Source organism: Talaromyces proteolyticus (genome assembly GCF_021365285.1).
Source record: "Talaromyces proteolyticus strain PMI_201 chromosome Unknown BGW36scaffold_5, whole genome shotgun sequence".
NCBI classification, from domain to species: Eukaryota; Fungi; Ascomycota; class Eurotiomycetes; order Eurotiales; family Trichocomaceae; genus Talaromyces; species Talaromyces proteolyticus.
The window spans coordinates 2595149-2607509 of NW_025764281.1; the positions used below are offsets into that span (position 1 = coordinate 2595149).

Here is a 12361-nt window from a genome sequence, read left to right on the forward strand (position 1 = left end):
GTAGACCTGGAGAAACGATATTACGTTAACTGGAATCAACTTTACCCCAAGAAGTTTGGGGTTGAAAAAGATGCAAAGGATGACTCTAGTAGTGCTAGTAAAATTTGATGATAAAATAATAAAATTTATGTAACGTCCTGATTTCTCAACCATGTCGTCAATAGCATCACCGGTGATTGAAAAGCTTCTCATTCTAACTGGGCCAGCACGCTAGCAGACGGTGCAAAGAAGACTGTACCAGTCACTGGTGTAGAAAAGTCCAAAATGCGATCATGTAGCCCAGGCGGTGATCCAATAAACATTCGCTCGAGCATTTTCTCGATGACCCAGAGTCGTCTTGAATATCCAATGAAGTAGGTACCAAACTGACCTGATCCAGGTGATCCAAAGGGCATGTTATCACGAAGGATGCTATACTCATTGTCATCTTCATCTGTAATGGTAGCTAAAGACTTATGTGATTGTTGCTGGTCAGCCGCCGCATCATCCAGTTCTATGTTGTCGATCTTAGTTCGGCCAACTATTGCCTCTTGTTTTTCACTCGAAAGCCCTTTCCATGCATTCAGGTCATGTAAGTACTTCTGTACAACCACATAGCTCCCACCAACGTGTGCTGAATCGTCATCCTCTTGAGCAACGAGTGTTGCAGGATGCACTGATGACCCTACAGGATTCGCCGTGCCATCGACGAAGCCAAGCAGGTCTCGCGTGTCGAAGTACCGGAAACCAGTAGTCTCGTCAACTACCGCAACCGAGTTACCGAGTAGATCAAGGAGCTGCCGTTCGAATTCAAAACACAGGTCTTGCCGTTCTGCGCGAATATGGAATAACAAGTCCCCCGGCGTTGAGACCGCGACATGGGTTTTCCCCTTGATAACGGGGAAAGGGTGCAGTTCCGCCGGCCGTGGCAAACCTGTCAACCGATCCCAGACACCACTACCAATAGCAGCAACACATGTAAAGCCCGCACCTGGGTCGCGTATTGCAACATTCTTCGACAGGTCTTCAATGCTTGCTAGAGCCGATCGCACCGTATTAGTGGCGTTATCAGTTTCGGCCACAGATAGCACGAGAAACGTTGCCGATGCAGTAAGCGGCGCGTCAACGCGTTGTGTAGACACAGACATGCTGGTATTTCTGTTGCTATTTGTTGTGTAAAACTTGATTGGTGTAGGACTCACAGACCACGTATGCGATACGTGAGTTTTACCGAGCGCCAGCAAGTTCGGATTCGAATATATTGATTGCAGTGAAGGCAAATGACACCAGGCCCTGTTCCAAAATATTCGATGCGGGGCAGAAGTACGCCACGATTTTTCGAGGATAGTTCTGTAATTATTCATCTCTCAGCCAGTCGTAATCTGACGAGGATATTTTAGTGAATAGCGGGTAAGCGATTATTAATAACACAGCTCTTCGCGCAGGGTGAGTAATAGACTATTGGAAACTCAAAATATATTTACTGCTCCATCGCTCGATGCCGTTTATGGACCATTGCATATGGAGCGGACGAATAGACTGTGTTTCATGCTAGAGAAGCCGGGTCTGTTGCGGGGCAAGTCATGAGGTCAGACATAGAAATCGATAAATGCATTCATCCCTTGACAGGAAAAGCGACTGCTGATTGGTGATACCTTATCACCGCTATCAGCTCTACCCAAGCGTACCAATTGATATAGCCATGCGGATAATACAGTAGTAATGTAATTGCCAGTACATGTTTTCAGTTGAGTTGAAGAGTACATTACACGAACACAGAATCTGGGTTGGAACAAGTGAATTAATTTCACCAAAAGTTAATACAATATACTATTTTAGGAACAAATCGTAGTGAATTATTCCAACGGGCTAGCCAGAGGAATTTGTCCCGATAAAGCATCTGATTGGTCATCTACTATTACCGGAATCAGACCCAATGGATCTTGAGATTCCAATGGAATCTACATGGTAATAATTTGATTTGACAAAAATTCAAGAAAAGAAAAATTCGAGGCGCAGAATACTGAGCACTTCATATCTACCATAACTGTCATTAAGCCCTAACTATGTCGATCTGTCTATAAAGATTGACAGTCGCAAAGTAAAATTGGTATGTTAGATATTTTCGGAGAATGATATTTAATTTCTAATAATGCTGTTAATCGGTTTAGAATGGCAATTAATTTATGTCAGCATGAGATCGGCACGTTGAATGAGCTACATATGGTGTGTTACTCGGTATGTACACGGAGAAGTGATGTTCAAGAGGGAGTTATATGGGAAAGTCAGGGTTTAGATTGACTTAAATGCCTGGATTCTTCCATTAAAATCTGAAGTATCGTTTTATGTACATTGGAAATTTTGATATTATGTTTGGGTAGAAGAGTAGTCATACAAGAGGAGACTGAGCATTAATCCTCTCTAGCGTCGCTGGGATTAGACAGGGGAAGCATGAGTTTTGAGGATGCGATTGGACCAAAAATTGAAAATGTCGTGCTGGGATAGCGAGGCCTCCCATACTTTTTGTTTGACAGCACTTGCCACTTCTGGCCGTTATAATATGCCGTCAGAGCTTTTATAGCTCATTTCATCTCTCAGCAATTGAAGGAATGTATGAAAAGACGTTCCGTCGCTGTCACTACTGACTGACGGTGGTGATGGGATTGAAGGTGAATCACGGCCCAGTTCAGTGATTCCTTCAGTTGCGGATATAAACTGCGCTTCGCCTTTACCAGGAGAAGCTATTTTCGCCTAGTTAGCTATTGCATATGTATTATACATGAGTTTTTCTAGTCTTGAAAAACGTTGTGGGATCATTATGATTACCTTGTACGCGAGGGTCAGCGTCAAAATAATCGAGGTTGACCTGGAGAGAAGCAGTGTGCCGTTTCTTCTTTGCAGGAGATTTTAAAAGTGAACGTGAAATGGCACAATTATCATCTTCTGATCTTAGATCTTTTTCATTGGTTTCCAATATACCCAGCTCGTTCTGAGGGTTATGACTCTCATCCTTACACGGCGCATTGGTGTCGTCATTGCCATTGAGGTGACTATATTCGTCATCCGTTATAGGATGTAGGCCAAACACGAGGTCCATTTCGTTCGTCTCAAGGCCTAGGATGTCATTTTGTGAGTGTCCAATAAGAGCGGAATTTGTGGGAGAAGAGACGAGTGTCCAAGGAACTCTAGTCCCTAAGACGATTGAAGGTACGTGACGAACTTGTTCAGGAAGAGCAGTTTCGTTTGGAAGTCTGCCAAGTGAAAGGCCGTATTCGACAGATTTGGAAATGTAAAGATACGCACGAGGATATCGCAAATATGCTTCATTCCAAGTGGTAGCTCGCGGCTTGAAGGATGAACGTCGCAATATGGATTTCCTAGATCCCGAAATATATTATGTTATTCGAAATACCATATCGATATCGTAGATATGACATACCCTTTTCTTCGAAGAAAAAGCTCCTTTATAATGGCGTACGCCAACTGGAGAATCTGGTTGGTACCCGCTGCGACGAGGTCAGTCACCTCGTAAAGTGATCGAGACTGCCGAATAATCTCCGCAAACTTATTAAGGCGATTTCTCCTCACAAGCATTTGCGAATATGAAGGGGATAGTTTTAGGTCGATTGCAGAAAGTATGAGGGGCATTCCTACATAAGCCAGTCTGCGGGAGTCTTGTTAGAAAGATCAAGCTTAACAACATCTCACACAGGCTAGCCTTACACGCTCAGTGGTAACAGTCCGCCCCCTCTTCGCGCGTTGAAATAATCGATAACCAAAATAAGGCCATCGATGGCCCTACGTAAATCTCGTGCAATTTCCTGTATCCGAGTAGTGTAGTTTATCTTGATATCCCAATCTTCATTCTCGGCGAGTAGAGCCTCGTGGTGAGCAATTGATATTTGAGCCGTGCTGGATCATTTAATATTAGGTAGGAAAATTGAAGCAAGGAAGGGGTTTCATTTACAAGTAGTACATAGACGTAACCTGAGTTAACAGTATGACCGATTCATGAAGTGCGGAGGTTGATTCGGGGTGAAAAAACGTTGATTGTTGACTCCATTGGATCAGTCGATGCTTTACCGCTTGGAGGACAGACATTGATCCATTCATATTCGTGGATGAATAGGTTTGAGGCAAGGGGCCGGGCGGAGGGAAAATAATGGACAATCCATCATTCAAAAGCACAGCCAGCTGGCACTGTTCCTGAAGAGCCGCAAATAGTTGACGTTTGACGTCTTCAGAAAAAACGTGTGAGTTTCTAATTTCGTCCTCAAACTCTTTCTCTACAAGGCGATTCGAATCTGCCATGAAATTGACGGCTGTTACTTGAGGATGTCGCCGCAACCCCAGACACAAGCTACGGTCACGAAGAATGATTGACCACCACAGCCGCTTGGTCATTGATTTATCGATTTCGTCACCTGGTAACATTGGATGAGAGTCCAATGTCATCGCAATTCGAATTCCAACAGCCAGCCAGATGCTTGCTGCTTGTGGGTCTTCAGCAGAGCTGTGGTGAGAAAGCAGAACAGCCCCCTGTGCCTTAGCTAGGCTAGAATCTTCTGCATTAAGATCAAACAAAGTCTGTTCAGGATAATTAATTGCCAATGAATTTTGAGCTTTGACTCAGGTTGTGCTTGCCTTTGCCCTTTTGTATAGCTCTCGCCTTGCAGCACGCTTGTCATTGAAACCGCAGGCACGCAGCGTTTCTAGGGACACAAACTACACGGGTTATAAAGTTTTGATCAGTGTTATCCGTGGAGAAAGATAAATCATGAGTCGTACCGCGCAGCAAGAAAATAACATAGCCTGAAAGACGAATAAGGACAGCTTTTTCACGTTTCCATGGCCCAAATACAGACGCCAGAACTCGGCCTCGTCGATCATTGGAACAAATGGGTGTACTACGGTGAAATACTGCTTCACAAAATCGTCGAGGGAATCTTTGAGCGGGACATGTAGACACCGCTTTAAAACGAGGTAGTCAACATCATCCTTCGGAAGAGATGAAAGACGGTTGACATCCAGGAACCCGTAAGACGAGTATATTATGTTACCATCTGCAGGAGCATTATCGAAGATATCGCTGCTCGGGTCATGTGAGTTGTGAATTGTATCTATCGTATGAATATCACCTGAAATATTTTCCAGAGATGCCGGAATACCCAGTTGGTCAGGTCTTGGTTGATTTTCATTTTGTGTAATTTCATCTAAAGCTGTGCTAGATGCGTCTGGTGTATCTAGTGGGTTAGTGGCGTCGTCGGTCGCAGCAGCTTTTAATCTATTTGCAATATTCAGTATGTACAAGGTTCCATCGAAACAGACTCAAAAATCAAAAGTGGCAGAATCTGTTTCATACCCATTGGAGTTTTTGGAACGAAGTGCGCAGTCATCCCGGCCATCCATACGGCAATTTGTGCAGGGCAATCCATGAATTAATGCATCGCATCTGACCTTCCTTTTGTGACATGTGTAACATGCTGCAGCCGCACGGCGAGTTCGCCGAAGTATGGGTTGGTTCCGTGGTCGGTAATCAAGCATCATTGACCTTCTGCCCTCTCAGGAGGAGGGAAATTGCGCAGCTGGTAAAATGAGCCTGGTGTGCGTGAGCGTGAGAGAGAGATGGGCATATGCAATGCGTCTAACCCAACCCGTTCCCCCGCTAGGCTCGGCCTCAAGGTGGCTAAGTTGGCACTGAACTGCCCCGAAAAAATAAATCCCAGCAAAGTTGGGGTAAGCAGATACAAATCAGACAGTCCCTACACTTCGCTAATGATGTTTTTTGATTATTGTCTGGGAAAAATATTATTCCTAATTGCTAGACAGTGGGCTAACCATGGAGTGTCTTATCCGATGCAATCTAATACATCGGCAAGTTGGCTGTATGAAGCCAAGTTCCCGCGCAAAACGCATATAGCCTATTCCGCGAAGTAGCCTTTTTGCGCCAAGTCGAAACAGTAACACCGTAAGCAACGAGCCCTCTTTCCCTTCAATCATGAAGGGGCGGTATAGCAATGACAAGGAAGAAAGAAGGTAGAAAGAAGGAAGTAAGAGATAATGAGAAAAAGAGAGGAAAGACAAATAAGACAACATTTGAAAAGAGCCTCTGTATATTATAAATGCCATATGATGCTGCACAATTCGTAATCTATCTTGAAACCAGTGGAAGAGAAATAGCAACTTCTATCTTCACGTTCGTACTATGAGATGACTATTCTCGGTACTGGTAGAAAGGCATATTCATCTAACAGGCAGCGTAGCAATTTTAATGCTAAGACTTGTGGCCATTTTTAAAATTATAAACAATAATACTATTAAGTATTATTGTAACCCGGGCTTTGGCTTCTGCAAAATACCCCGCAACAGTTGGATGGAAAAGGGAAGGCGATGCGGAAGGTAGAGTTCCTCGGGATCTCGGTTGCAAGCCTATTTCTCCACTTCCAACTAGTCTACGTAGCTCTTTATTTTGTTACACATAGCTAGAGACGGAGCTCACTTTGGTGCAAGTGTGTGCTTGGCTGTCATCCACGTGGTGATGTCAGCTTTCGACTGTTATTGCTGTGGAGGGAGACCTTGTGAGGGGTAACCTGTAATATACCCTGTGCAAGAGGTATATAATCAAATGACTATATTTTTCACTATTATACCAAGCATACCCACGCTAGCTGTTTTGTGTAGACTACGAATTAAAAAAATATAATGTAGATGTGGCAAGAAATTAATTGATAGTGCACTAACCAAGGGCTGAAACATATCGTTCTATTTAATTTGCCAATCGACGTCGCATATCTTTCAAGTAATACCGCTTGGGATACGTGCGAATGAACCTTGGTAATGCTGGGTAGATTGCACGGGTGATCCCTAGCGTTATTTTGTAGCCAACTCTGCGAGACCTACTAGTTTTCAGCCCAAACTCCTCACGAAACCGCTTCGGCAGCATCTCCGCTGTAACCAGACGAACGAAAGGAAGAGTAGCACGGACTTGCAACGGTGCGGTTTTGTTATAGAGCAAACCCTTGGCTACATTCTTGGCATTCTGACTGATTTGCAAGGTCTGGATTTGCTCATCCCAGTATTGCCAAAATGATTTTCGGTCCTTGGGCCACATCGACGGTGGAACACGTAACGAAACAGCTAGAATGGCGTATTCTCTGTAGATTTTTTCAGATGTCTCTTCATCTAGATCTCCAAATATTCTTTGATACAAGTCGATTCCCACTGCATAGAGTGTCGCAGCAACCCATGTCTGCAGAACAGGGTCGTTGGCAGAGTAGTCTGATCCTTGAACAGGGGCATGGGCTTTGTTGACTAGATCAATGATGGCGGCTTTCTCCTGCTTGGTGCCATAAACCATACAATATATGTATGTCATAGTGGTCCGTAGCCGGTCCAATGGACGGTATGCGAAGTTGCTATGCTCATCAACTCCTTTCGCCACCCCAGGGTTGGCCACTTGGAGAAGAATTGCGACTGCCCCGCCCGCAAGAATAAGCCCCTCTTGCACAATTTTGAGGATTTCCTCGGGCCTTTCCAAGGCCTCGAGAAGCTTTTCGTCGACTGCTGAGCTATCATCTACCGCGTTTGAAGTTTGGTGGGTAATTGCATCTGAAGCCGACTCATTTTGCGATTCTGGTTTTTCCTTTAAAACGCTCATTTTCACCAAGTTCGTTATATGTCTAGACAGTGATAAATGGCGCGTTCTTTCTACCGTAAAATTAACTGGCTTAGAGTCTAGACAGAAGAATATGAAGAATTAAATGTCTGGATGATCATATATAGCGATTGATGCAGTTCCTGATACAGCAATGGATTGACGTAGGTATCAGAGGTAATTAGAGCAGGCCGAGGAATGTGGTACACATCATCGTGTAACCCGCTCCGATTTGAACGCCCCGGTGCATATCTTCAAGATGGTGTACAAATACACCCCTTACCTCGGACTGTTCTACCGCGGTTCGTTACAGCACAGCGAAAATCACAAACTTTCTCAGTTGATTGATTGGCTGCTCTCACAAAGTCATATGTTAATAATATCCCCATTATGCTCCTCCTCTATTTAGCGAGCATCTGTTCGAGCGACTAATGCCTTGCGACTTCCACTCGTATAGTTCTCCGCACTTTCTATAGTCAATCTCAAAGTCGAATCAAGTAGTTTTTAGGGTAATCAATATGAAAATTAAACTGTGCAACGATGGTGGTTCATATAAATTAACTTTATGACCTTCAAACTGAACCAGCCGGGCTAAGATGTTGTAAACTCCAATATTTGCCCGTTATATACCCGTAATACTTTTCAGTATCGGTCAGGGACCTCTGACAGAGGTAAACAGTGCAATCCTTTGAAGATGGCTAGGGACGTCGGAAGCAGCAATACGGTGTCGAAGAAGTGGCTCCAAGACAATAAATATACCATTGGTTTCAAACAGACATCTCAATATCAAGCGGCGGTACTCAAATCTAAAGGGAGTTTGCATAATACAACTGGGTCATTGGAAGAGGGTAAAGAAATTGAGCATATTGAGAAAGTCGAAAATATAAGGGCTAGTAACACAAATTCAAAGTGGAAAATTTTCAAAAGACATTGGAGGAGGTTTTGGTGTTGCTACGTTGTTGCTGGCGTGGTTGGTCTGGCAATATTTTTGCCCCTTTTGTAAGCTTTCATCAACACGTCATCGAGAAAGATAATAAATAGGTTGACATGAACCAGCTTTATATATGCCTTCCCAGCCATTGCACAGTTGATGGTAAATAACGCTGATCTTCCAATCTATTCGGTTATGATCATGTCACCTCGACCGGATAATGTGATAGTGTCATTGCAGGCAGGGTTAACTGTACCAGCAGGCATCTCTGTCAATCTTGAATCGATTACTCTCAGTCTATTCAATCGCAATGTTACGCCCTTTCAACCCTATGTGGCTGTCAACGTGCCGGGCCAGCATTTGAAAGGCAGGTCGCATGTCGACATCTCTAATCAAACAGTTACTATATTGAACAAAAGCCAATTCGTTGCCTTCTTAAGAGAGGTAGTGTATAGCAAATGCTTTACATTGTCAGCAAAGGGCTCTACAACCGCTCATATTGGGGCACTGAAGGTTCCCCTAACACTCAACAAAGATGTACAGCTTAATGGTTAGTATTATCCAAATCCAGGATTGGAGATAAACATGAAAAATGACATAGTGTCAGGGCTGGATGCCCTGTCAGGATTTTCCATACAAGAAGCTAAACTAGTTCGACGTGAGAGCGACGGGACAAATTTCCGTGGGGTGGCAGTTATACCAAATTATTCCATTGTTTCATTTGCTTTGGTAATTCCGAGTCCAATGTTAATTTTCAAGGTACATCTTCTGACACCCAACAGGGAAATGTCACTCTGAATTTGAAAGCGGCAGATTTTGTCCTCGGACAAGGAGTGATAGAAAATGTTGTGCTCAAGCCAGGAAATAACACTGTTGATATCAAGGGTTCGCTATCCATCGCCACAGTGCTTGATAACTTGATATCCATTGCAGCAGCGGAGAAGTCAGCAATTTTGAAAGGTAACTTGGAGCTGTCCGCGTCTGGTAACGCCACCATCTATGAGGGTGTTCATATTACATACTACGAATCCGTACTCAATAGTTTAGTTATGACGGCTGATGTCCCCATCCTGGAAGTACTCTCCGATACAATAAGTGGCCTTGTGGGCTCCAATACTACTCTTTCCGCGTTGCTGAATGGAACAAACAGTACTCTTTCTAGACTGCTTAATGGAACACTCGAGTCTGTCGGCCAAAGTGAAGTCTATGGGGCATTGACGAAGTTGGGCACAATACTGGGTTCATAATGAAACATATGTCATTTTATCTCATGCTCCAAAAACATCACAATAAGATTACACCATAACATCTTATGTCGACAATGGTGGTTTGTGTTGGAATTATCTCACTGTAGCATGGGTGCTATGGCTCGGGGCTCAGGCACCAGGTAAATAGATGCTCGTGGCCCTTAGGCTTCCTTTATTTACTCACCAAACAAGCAACCTAGTTAATACACACGTTCAATATCTGTTATTATGTGCCCTCGTAATGTATTTTTAATATTTCAGTTCCAAGATTCTGCTGAGCCAAGACTTCATACGGGGCTAAGTATGTGCAATATTGGTTGACTAGATTGAAGGATTTTCTGCGATAAACTGTATTTTTTAATTACCTTTTCTAGTATCTATTATATTTGCCAATATAACTAGTAAAGTCCTCTCTGCCTGTATATAGATAAATAAAAGAGTTACTGTGGACATCCAACATCTACAGCTTGGGCGTAATCTGGCCGGCGTAATAGTCTTTCTTACTGTCCTCCCTCAAAAGCCTCTTCAATATTTTTCCACTCGCATTTTTAGCTATCGTATCCACAAATTTCACCCCCCCTGTCAGAGATTTGTATTTCGCAAGACGGGTGGATAGGTACTCCTTCACTTCTGATTCAGTCAGCTGGGAGCCTGCTGGGCCCGGCCTACGCACTACATAAGCACGAGGCAACTCGCCATCAGCTCCAGGGATACTTAATCCAATGACTGCGGCATCGACAATCTGAGGGTGTGAAAGCAGAACAGCTTCAAGCTCTGGAGGAGCTACTTGAAAACCGCGTACTTTGATAAGTTCTTTTTTGCGGTCCACAATATACCATTTCCGCGTTACCTGGTCGCAGTATCCAATATCGCCTGTTTTGAACCAACCATCAACATCAAAGCCCTCAGAGTTGGCCTTTGGATTGCCGAAATACCCCGGTGTTACCGTTGGGCCACGGACACAGATCTCTCCGCGAACTCCGTAGGCGGAAATATCGTGGCCCTCATCATCCACAAGCCTGGAATTATACAGTTAGTATACGTCCAAATATTATCACCAAGTTATGAGCATACTTGAGTTCAACATTGGGAATTATCCGGCCAATTGAACCTGAATCATCACGTTCATCGTGAGGAAACATGGTAGCGATACAAGATGTTTCTGTCATTCCCCAAACTTGATTGAATGTAGCTCCCTCGCCCATCAATTGGAGAACTTTGGCCTGCAAATCTTTATCAAGGGGGGCAGCTCCGCACGAAGCGTGTCGGACGGACTTCAAAAAGGGCCTTGTTCTCGTATAGGGCGACATTAGAATGGCAATGACAAGAGGCGGCACCAACGCCATTTCAGTCACCTGGTATTTCTCAAACGTTTGGAGGAACAACTGCAGCTCAAACCGACGCATCATGTAGATGACCTCCCCCCCAGAAAGTGCACCAACGTGTGTTGACGGAGCTGCGGCAGCATGAAAGATCGGGATAGCAACAACGCGCGATACCTGTGGAATAACAAAGTATGGTCACTAAGCTTACCAGAATATAGGGACTTGAAAAACTTAGACAGGGATATTCCTACACTGTGGGGTCGCGGATGAGCTTTGGATGTCAACTCTTGTTGTGCAATTAAATTCAGGTGCGTGATTGTCACTGCTTTGGGCAGACCAGTAGTACCACTGCTAAAAAGTCGTGCTGCTGCAGTATTGCGCGAGGCATTCGCGTCCTCAAAACGGACCCAGTCTTGTTCGCCGTGATTCAGCAAGCCTTTCCACGACCGACTACCAGGTGGAAGTGTTTGTCCTTGGGTGTCAAATATCCATATGTTCGCCTCTGAGATTTTTCTTTCTTTGGCAGCTACAAGAAGGGGAGCTAGAATCTCAGGTTCTGATATGAGAAACTTGGCTTTAGAAGTTTTTATGTGATGAGCAAGCTCTGCAGCTGTGTAAGACGGATTAGTTCCTGTGAACACACCACCTGCACCGATGATGGCGAGGACTAGCATGCAATAGTAAATCTGTTCAAAATATCAGTTTCAATGGCAATATGTGCCTATATCTATTACTGCTCAGGTCTTACATCGTTGAATGAGTGGATGGCGATGCAATCCCCTTGCTGGACTCCCGCAGCTCGCAGGCCAGCGATGAGCTGGCGAACGATCTTCCGCGCCTGGTTGCAAGAAATAGATCGTGATGTACTGTGAACATCGATGTATATCTGGCTTGGTTAGTTTTACTGGCCGTAGATTTTATCAGGGGCTTCAGTAATTAACGCACTGGCTTGTCCTGGTCGTAGTTAGGGTTGTCGAAAATATAGGAGAGAATATCCTTAGTCGGAAGATCGAGCTGTCTATCTGCTTGAAACATAGCGACGAATTGACTGTCCAATGTGAAAATATGGTTATTCCAATGACCTTTGAAAGGCCTTGACAAGTATGTACTTCAAGAAAGAATGCGGAGAGGAAGGTTCGTATGAGAAAACCTGGTTTATGCAAGTAGGCGCCAATGACGGTCCAACGGTCCGAGGACGCGTCTTGGGGCCAGGCTCCTCGACGGG

The 12361-nt window shown here is 44.3% G+C and overlaps 5 protein-coding genes across 5 annotated transcripts; 1 reads left to right on the top strand and 4 right to left on the bottom strand.

The window, feature by feature from the left end:
- Positions 1 to 188: 188 nt before the first annotated feature.
- On the bottom strand, positions 189 to 1127 carry BGW36DRAFT_293289 (uncharacterized protein; the record flags this gene model as incomplete). Its single annotated transcript, XM_046210987.1, has 1 exon — positions 189 to 1127. One exon carries the CDS (start codon positions 1125 to 1127, stop codon positions 189 to 191), a length of 939 nt encoding a protein of 312 aa, XP_046073695.1.
- Positions 1128 to 2532: 1405 nt separating this feature from the next.
- BGW36DRAFT_358735 (uncharacterized protein) lies at positions 2533 to 5414 on the bottom strand (the record flags this gene model as incomplete). The annotated part of the gene is made up of 7 exons (XM_046213997.1): positions 2533 to 2730; positions 2759 to 3356; positions 3419 to 3643; positions 3703 to 3891; positions 3947 to 4566; positions 4768 to 5306; positions 5342 to 5414. The coding sequence occupies 7 exons, from the start codon at positions 5412 to 5414 to the stop codon at positions 2533 to 2535; spliced, it is 2442 nt and encodes an 813-aa protein (XP_046073696.1).
- Positions 5415 to 6712: 1298 nt separating this feature from the next.
- BGW36DRAFT_377544 (uncharacterized protein) lies at positions 6713 to 7381 on the bottom strand. The gene has a single exon (XM_046216008.1). The coding sequence runs from the start codon at positions 7352 to 7354 to the stop codon at positions 6746 to 6748; it is 609 nt and encodes a 202-aa protein (XP_046073697.1). The 5' UTR covers positions 7355 to 7381; the 3' UTR covers positions 6713 to 6745.
- Positions 7382 to 8327: 946 nt separating this feature from the next.
- BGW36DRAFT_426906 (uncharacterized protein) lies at positions 8328 to 9811 on the top strand (the record flags this gene model as incomplete). The annotated part of the gene is made up of 4 exons (XM_046220331.1): positions 8328 to 8632; positions 8690 to 9114; positions 9172 to 9293; positions 9347 to 9811. The coding sequence occupies 4 exons, from the start codon at positions 8328 to 8330 to the stop codon at positions 9809 to 9811; spliced, it is 1317 nt and encodes a 438-aa protein (XP_046073698.1).
- Positions 9812 to 10271: 460 nt separating this feature from the next.
- BGW36DRAFT_293241 (uncharacterized protein) lies at positions 10272 to 12171 on the bottom strand (the record flags this gene model as incomplete). The annotated part of the gene is made up of 5 exons (XM_046210983.1): positions 10272 to 10830; positions 10886 to 11310; positions 11388 to 11822; positions 11885 to 12022; positions 12082 to 12171. The coding sequence occupies 5 exons, from the start codon at positions 12169 to 12171 to the stop codon at positions 10272 to 10274; spliced, it is 1647 nt and encodes a 548-aa protein (XP_046073699.1).
- Between the last annotated feature and the right edge of the window lie 190 nt (positions 12172 to 12361).

Excerpts from the sequence above, each read along its gene's own strand:
- BGW36DRAFT_377544 (XM_046216008.1), bottom strand. The coding sequence starts at position 7,354 with ATGACATACATATATTGTATGGTTTATGGCACCAAGCAGGAGAAAGCC.